Raw genomic sequence first — 25411 nt, 5'->3', positions numbered from 1 at the left:
AGTATGTATAGTTTTGTAAGAAGCTGCCAAACCATCTCCCAAAGTGTGTGTACCATTTTGCATTCCCTCCACCCAGTGCAGGAGAGTTCGTCTTGTTCCATGTCTGCACCAGCATTTGGTGTTGTCTGTGTTTTGGATTTTGGCCACTCTAAGAGGTGTGCAATGGTACCTAATTTTTTAAATTTGTACTTTCCTGATGGAGTATTTTTTCATGTGCTTATTTTCCATCTTCTTTGGGCGAGTGCTCCTTATACAATGAGAAGTATATCTTCTTTGGTGAGGTATCAGTTAAGGTGTTTGGCCCATTTTTTTGAAAGGTTTTATTTATTTATAGTCAGAGAGGGGGACGGAGGGAGAGAAGGAAACATCAGTGTGTGGTTGTATCTCGTGTGGCCCCCACTAAGGACCTGGCTTGCAACCCAGGCATGCGTCCTGACTGGGAATCAAACCAGTTGCCCTTTGGTTTTCAGGCCAACGCTCAATACACTGAGCTACACCAGCCAGGGCTGGCCCATTTTTTAAATAGAGCTGTTTGTTTACTTACTGTTGAGTTTTAAGAGTTCTTTATATATTTTGGATAGCAGTCTTTTATTAAGTATCTTTTGCAGATAATTTCTCTAAGTCTGTGGCTTGTCCTCTCTTTCTCTTGACATTGTCTTTGTCAAGTTTTTAATTTTAATGAAGTCTAGCTTATCAGTTATTTCTTTCATGTAGTGTTGTATCTGAAAAGCCATCACTATACCCTAGGTCAAGTGTCCCCAACCTCCAGGCCATGGACCAGTACCAGTCTGGTCCTGTTAGGAACTGTCTGGGCCTGTTAGCAGGAGGCGAACTTGAATGTAATACACTCGAATAATCTGAAAACCATCCCCTCCACCCTGGTGTGTAGAAAAATTGTCTTCCACAAAACCAGTGCCTGGTGCCAAAAAGGGGACTGCTGTCCTAGGTCATCTAGGTTTTTTCCTATGTTACCATCTAGGATTAAAAAAATGATTTTATTCATTTATCTTTAAAGAGAGGGTAAGGGAGAAAGAAATGGAGGGAGAGGAACATCAGTGCATGGTTGACCCTTGTGCGCCCCCTACTGGGGACCTGGCCTGCAACCCAGGCATGTGCCCTGACTGGGAATTGAACTGGTGACCCTTCGGTTCACAGTCTGGCACTCAGTCCACTGAGCCACACCAGAGTTCATCTAGGAGTTTTATAGTTTTGTGTTTTACATTTCAATTTATGATCCATTTGGAATTAATTTTTGTGAAGATGTAAGGAAGGTCTGTGTCTAGATTCAGTTTTTTTGCATGTGGATGTCCACTTGTTCCAGCACTATTTGTTGAAAAGACTGTCTTTGCTCTGTTGTATTGCCTTTGCTCATTTGGCACAGATCAGTTGACTATATTTATGTGGGTCTATCTCCAGGCCTTCTTTTGGTCTGTTCTTTCACTTGTACCCTCCTGGTTTGGTTCCTGTAGCTTCATAGTAATTCTTGAAGTCTGTTAGTATTAGTCCTTTGATATTGTTCTTCTCCTTCAATAGTGTGTTGACTATTCTGGGTCTTTTGCCTCTCTGTATAAACTTTAGAATCAATTTGTCAGTATCCACAAAATAACTTGCTGGTATTTTGATTGTAATTGCATTTAATCTATGGATCAAGTTATGAAGAACGAGCATATTGACAATATTGAGTCGTCTTGTCTATGAACATAGAATGTCTCTGCATTTATTTCTTTGACCTTATTTATTAGAGTTTTGTGGTTCTCATATAGTTCTTGTATATATTTTTGTTAGAGCTATACTGAAGTAGCTGTTATTTTAAGTTACTATGTTATTTTTGTGTAAGGCAAGAGTTCATACCTGTGTAGGACTCTGCTGTTCAACAATTGTGCTCAAGCTAACAGTTGAAAAGTGGGAAGTAAAATTAGCTAAAGTAGATTTTTCAGAATCCATGCATTCATGCTTAAGTCCTTTATTCACAGGAAAGCCCTTAGCTTATACCCTTTGGGCTTCGGTTTGCCCTGAGGATTTTTCTGTATTATATTGCTCAGCATAGTAACTGATCATGTTGATGACATTAAATCATTGTATTAATCATGATTCTTTTTGTTGTAACTGCAAGAAGCCCAGTGAAATCTGTCTTGAGCAAAAAAGGGAATTTATTGGCTGTCAATACGGAGAAATGTAGTGATAAACCTGACTTTGGATTTTGCTGGATCAAGGTGTTCTATTTATATTTTCAGAGATTTGTCATCTCTTTCTCTCTTGGTTTTCTGTCTTCTGTGTTGGGTTCATTTTTGGGCAAGTGCTCTTTAAACAGTGGCAAAGAAATGGCTGCTGGGACATCCAGGCTTATATTCTACCACTGTAGTTACCCAAGTGGAAAAAGAGTGTCTCACATTATTTTGAGCAATACCCAAGGGTAATTGTACTAGGCCCCATTTGGGTCATAGGCCAGTCTGTGAACCAATTCAGATTCTGAATTGGGTGGCTCTGAGGTGTCGATTGAGAATGAGGGAGGATGTGTGTGGGGGCTCTTCAGCGCCATCTGGATTTCATAGCCTGAGAATGGACAGGGTAGTTCCTCAGAGGAAAATCCGATGCTGTTACCAGAAAAAGGAAGAACGGATACTAGACAGCCAAAAGAGATGTCCACTGCAGTCATTAAAAAAATGTTTTGTTCAAAGTATTGTTTTCAAAAACACGGAGGTGTATAATCTAGTTTGGAATGATTTACAACCAAAATGATTAAGTTTTAATACTTAAAAAATGTAGGTCTGGAGCTTTCTCAAAAACTGCCCTATATGCTTGATTTACCCAGGATTCTGCATGACTGAGGTCTTATCTTATATCTAACTTTTTGTTAGCATCCTCTAATCACTTATTCTTTGAACAAGCATTTTAGATTCAGCACCGCCTAGACTGGAAAGTGGAGTGCAAACTCTATAAAACAGGAACTAGACCTCTCTTTTACATGCATAGGAGGCTTTTTTGTTTGTTTGTTTTTGTATTCTAGCTTTTGAACTTCTTTTGGTATTATTTCACAACACATTTTGCATTCCCTGCTTTATGTTACATTGTGAACATGCAGTCCATTCGAAGGCTTTCATTAGAAGAAGAAAGCTCTACTGAGGATGCCACTGTAAGCTTGCTTTGCCCGGCAGGAAGCTTTAATAAATTGTTTCATTTAAAGACAGTTTTCTTACCTTTAATGTGTTCTTAGGCATTAGAATATTATGCTATCACAAAGCCTTATTTGAAGAGAAAATAGATGCAGATGAATTGTTGTCTAGATTGTAATGTCATTGAGTATTTTCATGGATAATTGGAAATAAAAATAATGTAATGGAAAGACTGTAGGGTTTGACATCAGTTTCCTTCTATCACTCACTAATAGTTTGACCTTGGGAAGGTTATTTAAACTGAATTTCAGTTTGCCCAGTATTTAAATGGGACTTATATCTATCTGTCAGGTTGTTTTGTAAATTAGAGACAATAAGTATTAAAATGCCTAGTACTGATAACAGGTACAAATTAGGCATTTTCGTGGTGACTTAATTCAATATCGTCCTTCAGTGAAAAAAAACAAAAACAACCCCCCCCCCCAAGCTTCAAACCAAAAGTAAACAATAAAAGTTCCCACAACTGTGATTTTGTTAAGGGATTAAATCTTCTTTCTGATACAGAATTAATTTAAATTCCTTTTTTGAAAGGGTTCAAATACTAGTATAATAGATGAATATATGTAACTTTCTTCATGAAAAGAAAATTGAATTATGAATTTTTCTCTTTCAGAAAATGTAGGATTAATTCTGAATTTCTTCAAGAAAAATACATTTTGGACACACGGATACTTTCAAATGACCAAACTATATGTTTCCCCTTCACTTACATGTCACAGGTAAACTTAAATAAGACCCAGTGATCAATCCTCAGTTACCAGAATTTTTTAATTTAAACTATGTACTTGTGAGAAGAGCCAGAGGTGAATAAAATCAGCTGGTGTCTGAGATTTGTTAAAGGAGCCCATTTCTGGAATATGGTCAGTACCTAGTGTAATATTAGCTGAGTTTTCGTACTCAGCAGACACCATCCCTGGTACTCACTCAGAATGATGGAACTGGCTTGTGGAGCATGCAAGGGGAGCATTCCATTAGTTAGTTAGGTGCATTTACTATGAAAGGGAAATTAATAAAAGCATTTTTGAAAGATTAACTACCAAGACTGAAATGGAAAATATTTTCATAGTGGCTTTCTGTGAATTAGAAAATCATCTAATCAGAACATTTAACTTGTTCCCTCTTCCTAATAATAAATATTTTGTTAATAAGAGTTCTTCCTCCTCCTCCTACCCCAAATCTTCAGAAATATATTTAGCAAAATCTAATTAAGAGCAGGTTTCTAAAATCACACCATCCAGGTTCAAATTCCAGCTCTACTGCTTATAACTTATATCCTTGTGGAATTTTGGGCAAATTGCATAATTCCCCTTTTTGCCTTAGTTTCCTAAACTGTAAAATGGGGATAATGATGATACCATCACATGGTGATGTTGCAAAGATTAAATGAAAAAAAAATTAAAGAATTAAGCACAGAAATGGCACAGAGTACCTTTCAGTTTAAACTATCATTAAGGATAGTCGAGGATCATCAGAAATGTCACTGTTCCTATTGTAGGTGTTTTCCATCTGCACATTTGAGAGCAGGGCACTGGAAAAGGATCAAAGGCAGTTCTACGCCCAGGGCCTTTGGAAGGCTCAACTAGGTTTCTTTCTGTCTTTCCTCCAGCAGCCCCAGCAAATTCAGTTTAGTTTTTTTAGAGGTCTTAGTCCCTGGGGTGGACCCTTGAACAAGCCAGCCTATATTTCTTGTGTTTGCTGGATGGAGATTGAGTTGACTCAAGTTTTGTTTGGGTTTCTGTGGATCTGCAGCAGGACAGAAGCTCAGACCTAGACCCAATTTAAATTGAGATTTAGGACTACCCCTGCTACACCCATCCCCCCGCCTTTTTTTGAAAAATGTTTTTCTATCACACTTTATCTACTCAATAGGTTCTTACTAGCTTGTTGTATAAAACATACTAGAGTGGGGGTTCGTTCCAGGCAGAAGGCAAAGCATTTGTGAAGCCATGGAGGAATGGTTCCTTTTTCTATTTATTTTTTTTTAAAAAAAGGGACTTTCAGTAAGATCATGATCAGCTTGAGGGGACCCTATGCTGTCACTCTTAGTCTGTCGGTCTCACAGGGGCGGACACCTTTGCTTATTTTGCTCACTGCTAAGTCCCCAGCACCTAGAACAGTATATGTACATAGTAGGCACTCAGTACAGTTTTATTGGACAAATGAATGCATTGCCACAACTCTACTTGGTTGCAGTGAATCTTAATACTTTCATTAATTTCTACAGTTTTATTGTTGATAAATACCTCATTTCTAGTAGGTTGAATGGCTCTCAGTTTGCTACATTTTATTTTTTAATGGAAAATCCTTGGACATTTATGTTAGAAACAAGAGTAATTATGAAGCTTTCTCTCCAGTGATTTTTCTGGAAGATATTTTTTAGCCTTTTCTATGAGCAGATGTGCTCACGATGAGGGTTTAAAGGAAGGCGTGCTCACACTTGTCTCACTGGGCGAGGAATGCCTTTTCCTCTCCATTTAGTAAGTGTCCATCACACTTCCCGGAGCACAATGAAGCTTTTACTCTAGGCCCGGCAGCCCATACTTCTTGTATTTTAGGCTTTTTCTGCCACCCCTGGGAAACTGCCCGGTGGTCTGGCATCATGGGAATTCATCTCACTAAAAGCTGATTCCCCACCTTTTCCTGTAGCAGGAGGAGTGGGTGTAGTGGAAGGAGCTCTGGACTTGGGCCTGTAGTATGGCTCTGCAACTAACGGGATCTGACCTTGCAGAAATTCACCTTTTTTCTTGAGTTTTCTCATTTGCAAAAATGAGTCTGATAATGCTTCTTTTAGGGTTGCTGTGAGAGTTAAAAAATGCTGACTGCTAAATAATTAACATGCCTGGTTCCTTTTCTTCTGTCATATCAAATCATCAGTTTTTACGCTTTCAGCTTCCTGACACAAAAGAACACCTGTACTGTTTTTCATGGCTTGGAGGACTATAGAGTCTTTGAAATGCTTGATAATGATTTTTTGTGTATGTAACACACACAACATATACAACACATATAACACATGAACATACACAGATGTTCGTATATATGCTGTATATATATGTACATATATATGTTATATATATGTATATATATATATATATATGAACAATGTAGACTTTGTTTTCATGTATTTCCAAAGACATGGAAAACCACTTTTTCATACACTTAATTTAAAAGTTTTCCAAAGTATCAGCTTAAAGTGAGGGTCTTCCAAGACAGTTCCTATGCCCCTACTTGGCACCCTATAGAGGGCATAGCATGTGTTTGTGTTTGCATGTTGAGATGTATGTGCCTGTCTGTGTGTGAGAGAGACAGAGAGAGGAAGAAGGAATGCAGGGGGAAGAGAATGAAAATATATGAATGGTGAAAGAGATAGTTTATCCTGCTTTTGTAACTTTAGCTTTGCTGTGCAGTGTGCCAAAAGTTATTTCTCCCTAGGGAGGGTCTTTTTCAATGGTTTGTGAAGGCAGCATAAATTCTCACGTGGTGTTTGAGGAAGATGGTAATACAATTTACTACAACCAAAGTATTTTTTAACTTGTTAGAAACCAAAATGGGATTGCAGTGGCAAAGTTGTCAGCGCACTCAAGTTTAACAAGTGTTCGAAGGATTAGTAAAGGAAATGTAGTTTACTCTGCAGCTTTTATGACAAAGAATTTAAAAGGTTTTTGCTCTAAGCCCCACCATGTGTTTCTTCCTTTTCTCTAAAACATACCTCTAAATTGAAAAGAGAGATGAATCTCTTAGGGAGAAACTATTAACTCTGAGGGAGTTTATCTTTGTTGAAGAGGAAGCAGAGCATTTACATTTGAATTGATTCTGAGTGTAGCTTGTGCCCTAATCTCGTTTCTCCTAGAAGTTGGTAAAGGGTTTAAGTACTTCCTACTTTGTGTTCTGGTCCTTGTAGTGCTATCCTAATTTTCTTGGGGATCATAAATTTCCTAATTCAAAGTAAGCAAACTTCTGAGTTATTGTGTATTGGCTTTGTGTGGGAATGATTTCTGTAGCTGTCACAGTCATGTAAGTAGGGCTGTTGGCCAGAATTGTCTCATTTTCACAGCACTGATTACCACACTAAAAAATACTATAAAAAAGATAAATATTACCGGAAGTTTGAAAGAGAAAGAATAAAATCACCTCCCTCATAATCTCACTTTAAAGTTTAAACATTTCCATTTGATGTAGTTGCAGTTGGTGTACAATTTTAAAAGGGAAAATCAATTTTGAAGGCTCTAGCACAGGCTTCCAGTTTGATGAACCAGTTTCCTATTATTTTACATGTAAGTTGTTCCCTTTTAAAAGAATACATATTACGTTGTGGGGAGGTGGTGGGGGGGAAATGGAGACAACTGTACGTGAACAACGTTAAAATTTGAAAAAATAAAATAAAATAAGACATTAATGGTACTCTCAAGTTTGTGGACTTTTATGAGTACATCTTTGGTATTGTTTCTTTGTTGTTGTTTGGTGGGGGGGGGCGGTGCAGAGGGGTTGGGGAGATGGAGAGGCAGAGAGGGCCAAGAAGGACTGTTTCAAAGGTGAACTGTTACAGATGAAAATGTTTTTCTAAGTCCAGAATTTGTAAGAAGCCTTAAATTGAGCCATTTTCTGAGATTAAAAAGTACTAATATATTAGTATTATGTTCTATGATGAATTAAAGTGCCATTTCTTAAAAAAAAATTAGCTTTATTTTACCCCCTAAAAATTTTAGGGATTCTTAGGTTGCTTTTGATGCCCACTTCTGTCATTGATTAGGTTATACTTTCTTCTTTTACACGGAGAGATATTCTGCTGATAGTGGATTTAAGTCATTTTAACCTAAAGAGAATAGAAACCATCTACCTAAAAGACTTGTTGGTGGAAGGAATTCTTTGTATTACGCTCATGTCTTACTAGACAGCTGTGTCCTGGACTGGAGTTAGCTTTTGTAGCAGCTGTGAAGTCCTCACCTTACATTAGATGTTCCTACTTAAAGTTCATTTCTGAGACTTGGAACTGTCATTCAAACCCACCCCAAAGAAACAGGCTGTGTATGCTAGTTCATGGCTGTCAGATGAAGACATCCTGTTGGAGCTATGGTTTAATGAAACCCACTGGTCTGTTGTTTTTATTTGTAATTTTTAAAAACTTTTAACAGAATTCATAAGTTAGGGCTTGGGGAATGTAGGCTATGTTTGTTCCTTAGAGATTGGGACAAGAATCTTGCCTTTGCTGAAAGAGCTTATGTAGTAAGAGACTAGCCTGAAAATGATTTGCCTGGCATTTACACTGGGTGTATTTGGAAAGGAAAGCCTCTCTGCATTGTGCATTTTAAAAAGTGTCTATAAGCGTGCTTAGAAAAGGGCAGCATTTGCTGGTCTCGGCTGTCAATGTCTTGCTGCTACTGACTGTGTTTAACCAGAAAGGGAAACTCAGAGTAGAAAAAGTCTCACTCCCAAGACTTTACAAGAAAACCCCTCTTTGTTGATTTATATATATATATTTTAAAGGAGCTTGACATCTTCATCAAGTTCACAGTGGGCTTGCTTTGTTTGCTTTCTCTTGAATGCTTGATAAGATTTTTCTTCTATTGTTTTGTGCAGCAAGAACAGATCTTTCCATGGCTGGGGTGGGTTTTTTGTAAATCCACAATATGGTCATTGTCTGCTGGTGAATAATTGTGGCTGCTTTTTGTACAACCAGAACTAAGGCTTTGGCTGTGAACAGATTCCTTCTTAGCGTGAAAAGGGACTAATCCATGTAAATACAGCCCCAAAATAAAGCTTTACAGAAAAAGGGGAAGGCCGCTAAGCAGGAGGGCACAGGTCAGCAATTTAACCTTTAACCTAACAAATAAGAAGCATGAAAGTTCCAGAATTGGTTTACAAAAGAAAGCTCCTGTGATCTGTCAGTTTTTCTTTTTAGGAGGGAACTGGGTGAGGGATCTGACTGACAGCTAGTGCCTTTTAACTGCAGACTGTAATTAACTGCCAAATTGAAACTTGAATATTTGAAGGAGAATTTCTCTTAAATAAATTGAGATGGCAGAATAGGCTGCAAAAGCATTGGCCAGGGGCTTACATGGGATATTTACCCTTGAAGTGGGGGCATAGGCATTGGACTGGCCTACCTTGAAGATTCGTTCCAAGTTTGATAAAGAGTCTGTGGTCTGACTCTTACCAGTCAAATTAGACATGAACTTTGCAGTTTAAAGCCAGATGAAACTCTTTCCTCTTTTCTAGTATTATCACTGATACCCTTTTTAGACTTTTCAGGCTCCATAAATTAATTGCAGACTTTACTAAAGATTTGTTAAGAGCTTTTTGTAAATGTAATTAATGTTTTCTACAAAATAGCTGCCTTGAGATTTCATAATATGTACAACTTTTACGACTTGATGCACTATTAGAAACTCTATTGTGCCATGCAGAGCACTGTGAAGCAGAGGACACAGGCTTTCTTTCCTGTGTTGCTGTTTTATTCAACATGCTTAGGCAGTCAGAGCAGAGCCAGTCAGGGAAGTTAAAGCAGCAGAAAGTGAAGCGTAGGTGTTTACTAGGCAACGCAATGGGGAAGTAGAAAACTGAAAAACAAAGGATTCCTAAGTAGGCTTGAAGGGTTAATAAAATAAGGTTTGTGCTAAGTGGTAAGTTTTACTTTTATGCTATCTACTCATTTACAAACTTTGCAAACAGTTTGTATTTATTTAATCACAACAGGTAATCTTGTTAATGAGTGTTAGTTTTTGCTTAAAGCATAATGCATCTGAAGTCATCTGTTCTATTTCACTATAGAGAATTCTGGAACTGATAAAAACTTTAATTACTGAGAATCATTCAGATTAAAAAGAAACAATGAACTAAAGACTTTAAAGTGGGTTCCCTGTAGATTAGTAGGTATAGTAATTATACTATGTAACTCCATTGTGGAAACAAAGTCCCAAGGATGATTGTTTGCTTTTCAGTTGTCCTTAGTATGATTTTATAGGATGTTTAAAACTTGTCCTTTCAAAGGACCTAGTGGCGTGCCTTAGTTTCCCCAAGGTCTTTAGAGACTATATATACATGTATATATAATGTTGCAGATTAAAATTAGCATACAGTTAAGGGGTCACCTTCAATAAGCTCAGACAACACCCTCTTCTTCCTAGCTGATTATGATAGCTTCCTAACTGGCCTTTATGCTTTCTTTCACATCTGTATTTATTGCTGTCATCTGAGGGATCTTTTAAAAGCACAGCTGAGACCATGGCATTCCCCTTCTTACACCTTTCTGTGTCCTCTTATCACCAAGCTAAAGTCAAGCTCCTTAGCAGGGCAGATGAGGTCTTCTGTGGTCTGTCCCTTACCTGTCCCAGCTTCATCCCAGCCCTCTCCTGTTCTCCTAAACACGCATTTTCCAGGGTGTCCCAACCAATTCTCTGCATGTTTTCTATTTCCGTATCATACTTGGTTTCCCAAAACTGTGAGAAGGGCTAATATCTTTAAAAAGGGGATCTAATTGTTGATGCTTTGAAAATAGCTAACATTTGTATAGGCTTTATGCTCTTTATTTTTTATTTTATTCTTTAAAAAGATTTTATTTATTTATTTTTAGAGAGAGGTAAGGAGGGAGAAAGAAAGGGAGAGAAACATCAATGTGTGGTTGCCTCTCGCATGCCCCCTCCTGGGGACCGTTTCCGTACCCCAGGCTGTGCGCTGACTGGGAATTGAACCGGTTCAACCCACTGAGCCACATGAGCCGGGGGGCTTTATGCTTTTTAAGCGGTCCCATGATCTTTCATTTGATCTCTACAGCAACAGTACAGAATGGGCAGTGTTTTTTGAGAGGAGCTCAATAAGTATTTGAATGGATGGATAAATAAATGAATGAATGAGTGAACTATGGAGTCAGAAAACAAGTTACAGTTAAAATTCTGCTACTTATTAGCCATGTAATTTTGGATAAGTAATTTAACTTCTCTGCGTCTATTTGCTAATCTGTAAAATTAAGTCTGTACCAGCCTTGCTTATCATACCAGATGGTATTAGGATGGAATGACATAATGTACAATAAATAAAAATGCTTTTCAAACTTAACCCCCATGCAAATGTTAGTTACTGTTTCCTATATTCTTGTTACTGTTGTTATTCCAGGTCCTATAAATGAAGAGAAAGCATTCATGGTTATAGACTTGTGTTTTAATAACTGAAAAAAATTAGGATTGTTTGATTCATATCATGTTAAAATTCAAGTTTATCTTGATAGCAAACAGAATGGTGTACCTGTGCTTTCTTTCATAAGGAAAGTGGCAGGTTTACGCTGTTAGTAAATGCCTACAAAGGAAGTACATACTGGATAGTAAGTGGCTATTCAGATGCAGTGTTTAGAGGCTCCTCTTTGATGTACCTTCTCTTTGGGTTGCCTTTTAAGAACCTGAGGGTCATATTTGTCTTCTAGTTCTGTTACCTATCTGTAGCTTTCTTGTAAGCTATTATTTTTAATAAATTTTTTGTATCGTATATTTTTGGGTACTATTTCCCCTGGCTTTATTTCTCCTCCTTGTTTTCCCTTTTTTGTCCTTATTCCTTCAGTTTACATTTGTATTTTTTATCGGTTTAACTATTTGCATTTGCAAACTGTTCACTAAAGATGGAGTATAAACTGTCTCCATGTGATCTTAGCCACCCCTTGGTCTCTGCTATCACCTACAGACCGATAGTTTCCCAGAGTGTGTCTTTGGTCCAGACTCCTGATTCACAGACCTGAATCCTCCGTTTTCTGTCAGTAACTGCTTTTGAATGCCCCACAGTTTCCTTAAATTGAATTTAACAGGCCCCCACTCTCCCAAATCTTCAACCCCAACTGCTGACCACCCAGCAAAACAAAACTGAAAAGCCAGTCCTAAATGGTTCCTTCCATTCTAAGGTCTTGTCACATCATATTAGTACCCATTCACTTGCTCACGCCAGAAACCTGAAAGTCATCCTGGACTCACCCTACAACCAATTAAATGGCAGTATTTCTTTTGTTCTAAAAATTATTTTAAACAATCTCAAAGTCATAGAAAAGTTGTTTTATACTGCAAAGGACTTTATTTCCCTACAAAATTTGTGAATAAATTGCAAATTTCACTGTCAAGTAAGCCAGTGAGTATTTGCTGTAAAGAAGGGGATTTTCCTATATAACCACAGTACCGTCATCTAAATGAGGAAGTTAACATCGATACAGTACTGCCATCTGATTTTCGGAGTTGTGCCAATTACTCTGGTAATGTTCTTTAAAGCAAAAGGATTCAATTCAGGATCACAAATTGTACTAAGTTTTATGTCTCTATAGTCCCAGACCCTCTTAGTCTGGAAGAGTTCTCAGTCTTTCCTTGATTTTTGTGACCTTGACATTGGAGATTGCAGGCTTCAATTTATGTTTTTCTGATGTCTCCTTGTGATTACATTTAAGTTAAACATCTTTGGCAGGAAAATCATCCAAATGATGCTGTGTTCATCTCATATATCATCAGATAATGATGATCATCATTTGACCACTTGATTAAGGTAGTGTTTACCAGTCTTCTCTCTTGAAAAGTTAACTCTTCACCCCTTTGTAATTAATAAATGTTTGGAGGAAAAGTACTTTGAAATTACATAAATATTCCATTCCTCAGTATACTTTAAAAAAACTTATGTATTGATTTTAGAGAGAGGGGGGAAGAGGGGCAGAGAGAGAGAAAGAGAGACAGACATTGATATGTTGTTCACTTATCAGTGCATCCATTGGCCACTTCTTGTATGTGCCCTGACTGGGGGGCAAACCTGTAACCTTGGTGTATTGGGACAATGCTGTAACCAACTGAGTGGCCTGGACAGGGCCTCATTATGTTTTTAGTTAATTTGTTTATATGACTTTGGATTCATCATTTCCTTTCTTATTCAAGTTTATTATTGAATTACCCAGATTATTAGTGCAGTTGAATAAATTGCATTATTAATTGCCAGGTTTGATCAGTAGGAGGCAGCTTTGTGTTCTTTTCAAGTATAAGGTGTTCGTTCCATACTTAACTTTTACTTTCTTTTTCTTGGCCCTGAAATCTGCCATTTCTCCAAGGATTCTTGCTCCTTTTAGTGGAGAATGTAATTTAAAACCCCAAATTGGGATGCTAGGTGTGCCCACTGCTGTTGAGTAGTGCTGCCCCCAGGCCTTCTTAGTGGACAGAGCTAGAGAATATGTGATGTGTTTGTGGACACTTGTATTGGAAAGTGTGAGTTCACACCAATACAAATCAGTCCAACACCATGAGATTGATTCTAGTTTTCTCTTTTCCTGTATTTGTAACTTCCTTTTCTGGTAGCGAGTAGTCTACTTTTCATTGTCCTTAATGCATTTACTTATATTATTAATCCCTGGTATATGACCAATCTCTCATCACGATCATCACACCCTCTACCCTTCATGGATGCCCTCCTTACCCCACTAGGGTTCTGATACCCTGTGACACTCTGCCTCTGCCACATGGATGCCCACCTCACCTAGCTTGGGCTTTGACACCCCATGCTGGATGGTCCTTCATTGTGAATACCTTCTTCACATTGAGTTGTGACACAGATGACTGTCACTTCCTTCTGTGTTGTTGCCTTCCTCATCCTGCTTGGATTCTGACACTCTGTATTAGGTGGTCCCTGCATGGAAGTTCCCTTTACCTTGCTCAGGTGCTCTGACACCTCACACCAGGCTACCTTTCAACACGGACACTCTTCTCAAGCTGCTTTAGCTCTGACACCCCACACCAGGCCCCAGCTTCCTGTGGATTTCCTCTTCTCTCTATGTGGGTTCTGATTTCCAAAGCTGGGCATCTCCTCTGTGTGGGGCACACTTGTTACTCTTCTTGGGTTTTGATACCATATGTCAGATTGCCCCTTATATTATGGACACCCGCTCATATTGCTTGGACTTCTGTCTCCCCATGTTGGGTACCCTCCTGTGTGAACACCATTCTTAATCTACTGTGGACCACTGTGGCTACTTCTTACTAAGTATGGTTGTGTGCTTTGGTTTTAGGATTAAATTGTCAATGCAGAGGAGGAGAAGAGAATGGGGGAGTCTAATTTCTAGATCTCTTTCCTATCTTTCTTCTTCTTTGTCATCTAACTCCATTGTCTTTGTCTTCGTTCTTACTCTCTTATTCTTCCTTGGATTACTGCCACTTAATTGGTTTCCTTGGCTGGAGTCTTCCCCCTTTCATGCTGTTACTGAGATAAGGAAAACAGATGTAATTGTGCCTGTCTCTTGCTTAAACTCTTAATGCCTTTCCATTACTTATAGGATAACACTCAATTCCTTACCATGGCATACAAGGCTCTTCATTGGCTGACCTCTCCTCCCTCTTCTCTCACTGCCTATCATTGACCTTGTGCTCTAGTGGAATCACTTTAATCTCATCTGCTTCCATGCCTTAGTACCAGATCTCTCCTCTTTCTGTACCATTCTTTCTTCTTTTTTCCTGGTTTACTTTCATTGTCCTTTAAGACTGAGATCAGATGTCCCTTCTTTTAGAAGGACTTTTTAATTGTTTCTTTTCTCAGTCTATCCTTACCTTCCCCTCACTCTCACTCCATGCACTCTTGGTTAGGTGACTTTCCTTTTGGTACCCTGCATATTGTATTATAACTGTCTTCCCCATTATTCTTTAGGGCAGGAACCATGTTGTTTAAGTTCTTTTCCAGAGGATAACCCCATTCAGTTGGTAGCTAGCTAGATACAAAAGCATTTAAAAATATTTTGTTTTAGACAGTTTCTCATTCAGTGGAATTTGTCCAATCATAAGCAAGGCAATATTAGTATCAGTTGTTTGTGAGGCTTTTGAATAGTCCCATCTATATAGAATTGGACATTATAATTGTATTTTTTTTATAGTTACATTTACTTCTAGAATATCTTCAGGGACTTACCCTTGTTTTTCTAGCAGGGTGGAAAAAGGCTTAGCGTGTATCAGGGGTTTATTGATTATGTTCTGTTTTGCATCCTCTGCATTTGTTACCACTATGCTACAGTAGGCTCTGCACTGTCCAGCACTATCTAAGTAGCTGATAAGATAAAGCCGTGTTTGACTGAGAGACCGGAGAGACATACTTCGGTTGGATTGTTAACCATTTGCCCAAATTGATGGAATCACTCAATTTGTATTTTCAGTTTACTTTGCTTTCTGGGTCAGTTTGAATTTTAGTTTTTGATCTGAGGCAAGCATTAAACCTCACGGTCCCTATGATTTGCAGTTGCTTTTTTTAAAATTTTTTTTATTTTAATCATTGTTCAAGTACAGTTTTCTGCCCTTTACTCCCATTCCAGCCTACCCACCCATCCCTCCCCACCTCCCTCGCATTTCCACCCCCCTAGTTTTTGTTTATGTGTCCTTTATATTTGTTCCTGTAAACTCTTCCCATTCTCCCCTGAAATTCCCTCCCCTCTCCCTTCTCCCCTCTGGTCACTGTCAGCCTGTCCTCTATTTCAGTGTCTTTGACTATATTTTGCTTGTTTCTTTGTTTTGTTGTTTAGGTTCCTGTTAAAGGTGAGATCATATGGTGTTTGTCTTTCACTGCCTGGCTTATTTCTCTTAGCATAATGCTTTCCAGCTCCATCCATGCTGTTGCAAAGGGTAGGAGCTCCTTCTTTCTTTCTGCTGCACTGTTGGTGGGACTGCAGACTGGTACAACCACTATGGAAAACAGTATGGAACTTCCTCAGAAAACTAAAAATGGATCTTCCTTTTGACCCAGCAATTCCACTGCTGGGACTATATCCTAAGAACCCTGAAACACCAATCCAAAAGAACCTATGCACCCCAGTGTTCATAGGAGGGCAATTTACAATAGCTAAGTGCTGGAAGCAGTCTACGTGCCATCAGTAAATAAATGGATCAAAAAACTATGGTACATTTACACAATGGAATTCTATGCAGTCGTTCTTTAGGAGTGCTGTGATTGGGATCAAGGAAGAGCCTCAGGCTCTTGGGCAGGAAAGTTAGCTGAGGGTGGGGATGAGTGTTTGGTACTTGCTATTTTTGTTAGCAGAGATCAGAAAGGTTGGTTTGCCAGAATAAAATAACTAAGAATGATCAGGCTTAAGATAATGTAACATATTGAAAACTAGTTTGCAAATATTTTCATCTGCCTGAGTTATGGCTGCCTAATTAATATTTGTTGTACCCAAGGTTTCCCTTTTCTTGCAGATTATATGCTCAGATACAAGTGACTTTTTGAAGGAAGGTAATATTAAAATTTTATTTATTTATTTATTTTTAGAGAAGGAAGGGAGGGAGAAAGAGAGAGAGAGAGAAACATCAATGTGTGGTTGCTGGGGGCCGTGGCCTGCAACCCAGGCATGTGCCCTAACTGGGAATCGAACCTGTGATGCTTTGGTTCGCAGCCCGCGCTCAATCCACTGAGCTACGCCAGCCAGGGCTTTAATATTAAAATTTTTTCCTATGAAGGTATCTTAGAAGTTGCTCAGTTAGGTGTATTCTAATGATTATCTAAAAGAGGTGCTTTTTAATCTGAGAAATTTTTCAGCCCAGTGAGAGGAACAGAAGTCTTTTTGAGACACTGACATCTCAAGACAGAAAGATGTCTCCAAGTTGCTGCTCTGAAGTGATGCTGAATAGTTTTTTTTTTTTTTTTTTAAGATTTATTCATTTATTTTTAGAGAGGGGAGGGAGGGAGAAAGAGAGAGAGAGAGAGAGAGAGAGAGAGAAACACCAATGTGCAGTTGCTGGGGGCTGTGGCCTGCAACCCAGGCATGTGCCCTGGCTGGGAATCGAACCTGCGATGCTTTGGTTCGCAGCCCGTGCTCAGTCCACTGAGCTATGCCAGACAGGGCCTGAATAGTTTCTTTACTCTGTCATTGAGCTCATACTGTGTCAGAAAGGAAATCTCTTGGAAATCCTCACAGAAGGGTTTGTTTCCTAAAATCCAAGTGCTAGCAGAGTGAACTAGCTGGAGGTCATAATTTCATTATGTGTTCATTAAAGGCCTTTTACACAGTGTTGTTCAATCAGGAGTGTTCAACCTTCTGGCGTCTCTGAGTCACACTGCAAGGAGTTGTCTCGGTTCCTATGTTAAATACATTGAGATATGTAATCGCAAAAATCTCACAGTGTTTTAAATAAATTTGCGATATTGTGTTGGGCTGCATTCATAGCCATCCTGAGCCGCGTGTGGCCCGTGGGCCACAGGTTGAACACCCCTATAAGTGAAATATGTCCTCCCCTCCTTGCCCTCTCTCCTTTTTTCCCTCTCTCCTGTTCTTTTACATGACAGCTGGGAGTCAGCTATACCCTGCCCTGTTGATAACCTAACACTGATTATTTACAATAAAATTTAAAATGAAAAAAAAATCTTTGTAAGGCATTTTTTAATTTTAATTTTTTGGCATTTAAAACTTTTTTATTGTTGTTCAAGTACAGTTGTCTCCATTTTCCCCTCACCACTCCCACACACTTCAGCCATCCCCACTTCCCACCCCCGACCCTACCCCCTTTTGGCTTTGTCCATGGGTCCTTTATGCATGTTTCTTGACAACCCTTCCCCCTTCCCCATTCCCTCTACCCTGTTATCCCCTTCCACCTCCCCTCTGGTCACTGTCAGTTTGTTCTTTATTTCAATGTCCTGGTTATATTTTGCTTGCTTGTTTGTTTTGTTGCTTAGGTTCCACTTATAGGTGAGATCATATGGTATTTGTCTTTCACCTCCTGGCCTACTTCACTTAGCATAGTGCTCTCTCTCTTTTTTTAAACCAGCTGTACTCTGATCAGATACTGCTTTTGAGCTGTGTCAGGATATTAAAATACAGGTTGATAGGGGAAAGTTTTATGGATGATCTTGAGAATCACTCCTAATTTCTGTATCCCATACACACTGCTGTGGTCTGTAAAGTGAACATTCTTGTTTTTAATTGCTTAGTGTTTCCGACCAGTTCACTGAGGGCTATCTGACAGGTACACTGGGAATGTGGTGTTGTCTCTGTTAGCATGGATGTGCGTGGCCTGAGTCCCTAACATCCTGGGCTTTCTCTGTATACCGATTCATAAATTCCAACGAGTATTTGAGGGACCATTCAATGCTATGGATATAAATAAAACAAACATTTGTTTTTAAGCCCTGTTGTTTTTAAGGAGTTTAAATCTGGTGAAGGAAACAAATAGTAAATCAGTAACTATAGATATTTGGGATAAATATATTAGAGACATGTACAAAGTGCTGTGGGAGATCAGCCACGGAAGCAGGGAGCAAGCAATTTTGTACCCATTGCTGTGGAAATAATACGTGCACTCAGTCTCTCCCAAGGCGCTCCAAAAATTTCATCCTGTTTCAGCGTTCAGCTCAGACTCCTCGTTACCCTGAACTGCATCAGGCCTAGATAAGAATAAGGCACCTTAGATGTAGTTCCCTAAGTATAGCTTCTTAAGCACAGGTCTACTTAATTTGTAAACCAAAGAGAGGTTATCAGTCACCCCACCCAACCATTCCCTAACAAATACTGCTGGTACAGGCCTAAGACAAATACTATAGACACTCCTCTTCAAAAAAGTGGATAGGAGCACATGGCAGTTCTGAAGTACAGGTGGGCAAATATTTAGTAGAAGTTTTTAAGGGAGTGAAAATGATTTTCCACAGCTGTTAGTTCTACCTTCTAAGCTTTTGGGTTCTGAGTCATCTTTCCTTTTCAGATAAAAGGTAACCTGTGTGTGCAACCCAGTTTTCTAAGCCTGCTAATGGCCTGTAGAATTTGGTGATACAAATGCCCCCCTATTTTTTTCACTTTGTATTTTCTCTGTTCTTTTTAGTTAAAGCTGGCAGTGTTTTATCCAATATAATTCTCTTTAACAGTCTGTGGTTCTCTTGTGAATCTGTTGGAGTTACTCTCTCACATAAAATTTATATCCACAAATGTCTTTGTGATGAGCTCTTTTCTACTTTGGGTTTCTAATTATACCACCGAAGAACTACACTATTAAGTTTCTTAAAAGCCCTGTTGTTTAACGGAATCATTCTCTACGGTACCATCTTGGATCTTTAAGAGGTCTTACAAAGAATTTTAAAATTATGTCCTCAGCTTCATCTTTAGACAGTGTTGTTCTAGGAGTACCCTGGATTTGATCTTTACTCAGAAGCCATTTCTTAATTTTAACATCATTTGTTGTCAGGAGAGGCTAGAAATGGCTAAAAAAATTGAATTATATACATAGAATAGTAATTAAAAGGAACAGAGTATTGATATACTCAAAACATGGACAGATCTCAGCATGATAATGCTGAGTAAAAGAAGCCAGACAAAAAAGAGTATATACTATTTGATTCCATTTACATAAAATCCTAGAAAGTGCCCACTAATTTTTAATGACAGAAGCCACATCAGTGGCTTCCTAGGGATGGGTGGGGGGTAGTAGAGAGGGAGGGATAGATTACAAAGGAACAGGAGGAGACTTTAGGGCTGATTGATTGTGGTCATGGTGTTGTGGGTGAATACATATGTCAAAACTCATCAAATTGTACGTTTCCATTTTTTGTTTTCTTTTTCAATGTTATATTGAAGTATATCTCTTACAAGAAACATGTAGCTGGATCTTTTAAAATCCAGTCTGCTTTTTAAGTTTTGTTTTTCCTTCCTTCTTGCTTTCTTTTGGATTAATCAGGCATTTTCATCCATTTTCCCCCTCTTATATTTGAAACTTAAATACTGTTTTTTTCTCTTACTCTAAAAATAATGGTGACTGTGACTCACATGCATCTTACTGTGTACCTGTCCTTGTTCTACATGCTTTACCTATAATTTATTTAATTTTTATAAAAACTCTAGGAGATACTATTACTGTCTCAATTGTACAGATGGGGAAACTGTGGTATGGGAAACTGGTATGGAGGGGTTCTGTAATCTGCCTAATGCCATACAGCTATCAAGTAGTAGAGCCACTACTCTACTCTACTGAACTACCCAGGTAGTGAGCCTTGAGAGTCCATGATATTAACTAATACAAATGCACAGCCTGAGAAATTTTAGCATGCTTTTATGTAATTTAGCAAAGCTAATTGGCATCTTTACTCTCCTCCTGAACAATACCTTTAACTAATTACCCTCTCCTGGCTTATATGCTTTTATTGTTGTGTATTTTACCTTAAATCTATAAGATATTTTTTAAATAGAACCAGTTGTTTAGATTTACCACATATTTTCTACTTTATTTGTTCAGGTCTTCTGGCATATTGGACATTTTCTATCTGTGATAATTTTATTCTTGTTTGAATAATATCCCCTTGTTGCTGACAAGTATTTGTTTTGTTTATCTGAAAAGTTTTATTTTTTCTTTCTGGATTGGTAGTTACTTTTTTCAAGCATATTGGAGATGCCATTTAATTGTCTTCTGGCTTCTTTTGTTGCTGTTTGGAAGTCACTTTCCATTCTGATTATCATTTTTATGCAGATAATTTGTCTTGTTCCCCAGTTTAGCCATGACATATGTCTAGTGGAGTGTTTTATTCTTATGGATCTTGATCAAGTCATTCAGCTCTTTGACTCTGAGGATTGAGGTCTTTTTTTTTTTTAAAGATTTTATTTATTTAATTTTAGAGAGGGAAGGGAGGGAGATAGAGACAGAGAGAGAGAAACATCAATGTGTGGTTGCTGGGGGTTATGGCCTGCAACCCAGGCATGTACCCTGGCTGGGAATCGAACCTGCGACACTTTGGTTCACAGCCCGTGCTCAATCCACTGAGCAACGCCAGCCAGCGGCGATTGAGATCCTTTTCCTTTGTAGCTCTAATTGCTTCTCTCCCATCACCCCCATTCTTTCTTTCTTCCTCCTCTGGGACTGTGATCAGACATGTGCTAGAACTTCTCACTTTGTTTTCCTGCTATTTTTAACCCTGCTTTTTTGTGTGTTTCCAATCTCTCTGTCTCTGCTGCACTTTGATTTCTTTAAGTCTTTCTTCCAGTGTAGTCATTCTCTCTGCATCTGTGTCTAATTGCTGTTAAAACAACCAATTTAGTGTTTAATTTTAATTATTTTAAATATCATCATTGAGCTATAATTCATATACCATACAATTCTCCCATTTAAAGAACAGAATTTATTGGTGGTTGGTGTACATTAATTTACTTAAATTGTGATGATAGATACCTCATGAAATTTGTCATTTTAACCATTTGAAGTGTATAATTCCATGGCATTGATTACATTCACACTATTGTGCAGCTACTACCACTGTCTCTTACCAGAACTACTTTATCATCCCAAACAAAAATTGTGTAACCATTAAGCCTTTCCTTCCCATATTTTCTCTCCTCAATCTTGGTAACCTGTAACCTACTTTCTGTTTCTATGAATATGCCTAATCTAGGTGTCTTGTATGAGTGAAATCATACAATATTTTAAATTTTTGTATCTGGCTTCTTTCACTTCCATGATGTTGTCTAAGTTGTGGGATCTGACGCTACCTCCAATTAGATAGAGTCAGGATTTAGTTAAATTGTAGGCCACCTAGTTGATGTCATAGAGAATTAGTTTTCAGAAAGTAGAGGAAAAACAGAACTTCCATGTGTGTTGGGGGAGAACACCCACATGTCTGGTGTCAGATGTATTGTGAGTGTGGTAGTAGTGTGAGAATAATGGAGAGACTTATAGGAGGAGGACAGTGGGTTTTTCCTAAACACATTCCCACCAGCATGTGTGAGTTCCAGTTTCTTCACATCTTTATCAACACTTGATATTGTTAGTCTTTCTTAATATAGTCATGCTAGTGGGTGTGAAGTGGTATTTTGCTTTTTATTTGCACTGTCTATTGGTTAATGATGTTTAGCATCTTTTCATGTACTTATTAGGTATTTGTGTATCTTCTTTGGAGAGATATGTATTCAGATCCCATGCCTGTCAATTAATTGGGTTATCTTTTTATTTTTATTTATCTGTTTATTACTGAGTTGTAAATTCAAGTCCCTATTAGTTTCTTTCATTTTGTAGATTACAATTTCCCTTTCTTGATGGTGTCCTCTGAAGCATGCACATTGTTACTTTTGATGAAGTTCTCTCTCTTTTTCTTTTTACTTTTTAAAAAGCAATTTTATGGAGCTATAACTTACATACCATAAAAATTCACCCATTGTAAGATAAAAGTCAATAGTCTTTAATAAACTTTACAGAGTTCTGCAACTATCGCTACAGTCTTCTTTTAGAATTAGTGCCCCTTTTTGGACATTTCACAGCACAAATTATACAGTAGTATGTAGTCTTTAGCATCTGGCTTCTTTCATTTAGCATGATGTTTTTGAGACTCAGCCATGTACTAGTACTTATCAGTAGTTCATCCCTTCTGTTGCTAAATAGTGTGCCATTATTGAATATACCACACTTTGTTTATTGACAAAGTTCTATTTATCTGTTTTTTTCTATTGTAGTTTGTGTTATTGTGTTTAAGGAACCGTTGCCCATTCTGAGCTCACCAAGATTTACTCTTACGTTTCTTATAAGATATTTACAGTTTTACTTCTTATAATTGTTGTCTGTGATCCATTTTGAGTTGATTTTGTGTATGGTATAAAGAGTGTAACTTCTTTTACATGTGGATATATAATTGTCCCAGTACTATTTATTGAAAAGATTATTCTTTTCCCACTGAACTGTCTTGCCTCCTTTGTTTAAAATCTGTTGACAATTACAGTTGACAATTGTTTATTTCTGGAATTTTAATTCTATTCATGTTCTCATGCTAGCACTACACTGTCTTGATTACTATAGCTTTGTAGTAAATTTTGATTTAGAGAAGGGTAACTCTTTCAATTCTGTTCTTCTTTTTCAAGGTTGTTTTGGCTATTCTTGGTCCCTTGCATTTGCATATAAATTGTAGGATCAGCCTGTCAATTTCTTCCAACAACAACAACAATAACAACAACAAATCAAACACCAACCCAGCTGATATTTTAATAGGGAGTGAGTTGAATTTGTAGATCCATTTGGGATGCATTGCTATCTTAACAATATTGTCTTCCAATCTCTGACTTTCAATTTATTTAGGTAATCTTAGAGATAGTTTTACTTCTTTCTTTTCAAGCTGGATAACTTCAGTCTCTTTTCTTGTGCTGGCTAGAAACTCCAATATAATATTAAATAGAAGTTACAGGAGTGAATATCCTTGTCTTACTCCTCATTTTAAAGAAAAAGAAACCTTTAGTCTATCATCCTCAAGTATCATATTACCTGTAGGTTTTTATAAGTGCCCATTATTAGTTTGATGAATTTCCTTTCAATTCCTAGTTTTTTCCGTGTTTTTTATCATGAAAGAATGTTGGATTTTATTAAATGTATTTTCTGTGTCTGTTGAGGTGATCATATTATTTTGTTCTTTATTTTTCTGATATGGTTTATTACATTAAACTATTTTTGTATGTTAAACTAACCTTGCATTCTTGGGATAAATCTCATTTGGCCATGGTGTGTAATTTTTCTTTATGTGTTGTTAGATTTGGTTTGCTAATAGCTTACTGAACATTTTTGCATTTCTGTAGTTTTTTGGTGATGCATTTTTTTGGTTTTGATATCTGCATTAATATTCTCATAGAATGAGTTAGGAAATTTTTCTTCATATTCTGTTTCTTCAAAGTGTATGAAAAATTGGTATTAATTAATCTTTAAATGTTTGGTAGGATTCACCAGTGAAATCATGTAAATCTAGGCTTGTTGTTGTTGTTGGGAAGTTGTAAAATTAGTAATTTAATCTTTTGTTATAGGCCTATTCAGATTTTTTATTTTTTCTTGACTAGTTTTGGGAGTTTGGGTTTTTTAAGGAATTTGTCCATTTCATCTAGATTATCTAATTGGTTGGTATACATTTGTTCATAGAATTTTCTCATAATACTTTTTATTTCTGTAAATTTGGTCCTTGTGTGTGTTTGTTTTTTTTTTTACTACTCACACACTTTGTACTTGCAGCCACTGCATACTAATTGCCATTTTCAAATGCTGTTCTTCTGTCTAAAATGTCTTTCTCTGTCTCTGTTTGAGGAATTGCTCTTTGAATTTCAAGGTACTTTTTTTCTTACGGTCTTCCCTCATTGTTGAGGCAGAATTTGTTTCTCCTTCCTTTGAACTCAATGAACTCCTGAACCTCTGTCATTGTTGTACTTGTTTTTTTCATAGAGCAGCTCAGCATCCTGTTCCTCTCCTTTTCCCTCATGAGGAGCATCCTGGTACATAATTGTTTCTTAGATTGCATGTTGAATAAATGAATGAGGTGAGAAACCCTTCGTTTGAGCTCCCAATTCACTTGAATAAAGGCATCTGAAACACACAGTGTCTAAATTCTAACTCATGAACCAGTGAAGATCTGGTCCATTTCCCATGAGCAACACATTTTTTTTTAAATCCAGTTATGCAGGCCAGACACCTCCTACTTTCATCCTGATCACTTACCTTCCCATTCACTCTCCAAATTTAATTTATCAGAAAAATTAGATTGGTTTACCTAAATGTCTATAAACACGAGGTATCTCTTCCCATCTCAACTACCACTATCCTAAACTCCTTACTAATTTTTTAAAACTAAGTAACTTCCATTCTTTCAGATCTTTTTAAAAAACACTGATAATATTTTTTATTTTTATTTTGAAGTATATTTTATTGATTATACTATTACAGTTGTCCCAATTTTTTCCCCTTTGCCCCTCTTCGCCCTGCACCACCCATCCTTCCAGCAGTCCTCCCCGCTTAAGTCATGTCCATGGGTCATACACATAAGTTCTTTGGCTTCTCCATTTCCTATACTATTCTTACCATTTCCCTGTCTATTATGTACCTACCAATTATGCTTCTTAATCCCTGTACGGTTTTCCCCCATTATCCCCCTTCCTCCTCCCCACAGGTGATCTTCCAAATAATCTCTATATCTATGATTCAGTTCCTGTTCTAGTTGTTTGCTTAGTTTGTTTTTGGTTTTTAGATTCAGTTATTGATAGTTGTGACTTTGTTGTCATTTTAATGTTCATAGTTTTGATCTTTTTCTTAAATAAGTCCCTTTAACATTTCCTATAATAAGGGCTTGGTGATGACGAACTCCTTTAGCTTTACCTTCTCTGGAACACACTTTATCTGCGCTTCCATTCCAAATGATAGCTTTGCTGGATAGAGCAATCTTGCAGGTAGATCCTCACTTTTCCTCACTTTGAATACTTTTTGCCAGTCCCTTCTTGCCTGCAAAGTTTCTTTTGAGAAATCAGCTGATAGTTTTGTGGGAACTCCTTTGTAGGT

The 25411-nt window shown here is 37.7% G+C and overlaps 1 protein-coding gene across 7 annotated transcripts in view; it reads left to right on the top strand.

Moving 5' to 3' along the window:
• Nucleotides 1-25411, top strand: part of DENND1A (DENN domain containing 1A) — a 490983-nt gene that overhangs the window by 47830 nt on the left and 417742 nt on the right. The window contains exon 1 of one of the 7 annotated variants that reach the window (XM_036022200.1): nucleotides 24057-24398. The exons of 5 other annotated variants lie outside the window; for them this stretch is intronic. In XM_036022200.1, coding sequence (XP_035878093.1) covers nucleotides 24390-24398 — 9 coding nt within the window. In that variant the 5' untranslated portion in view covers nucleotides 24057-24389. Of the gene's footprint in view, nucleotides 1-24056; nucleotides 24399-25411 lie in introns of those variants that run through there. One more of the 7 variants, XM_036022198.1, reaches the window with a different exon arrangement.

This window comes from Phyllostomus discolor, chromosome 3 (genome assembly GCF_004126475.2).
Source record: "Phyllostomus discolor isolate MPI-MPIP mPhyDis1 chromosome 3, mPhyDis1.pri.v3, whole genome shotgun sequence".
In the NCBI taxonomy this organism is placed as follows: domain Eukaryota; kingdom Metazoa; phylum Chordata; class Mammalia; order Chiroptera; family Phyllostomidae; genus Phyllostomus; species Phyllostomus discolor.
Note: the sequence above shows the minus strand (reverse complement) of the source record. Positions and strands in the feature narration are given on the sequence as shown.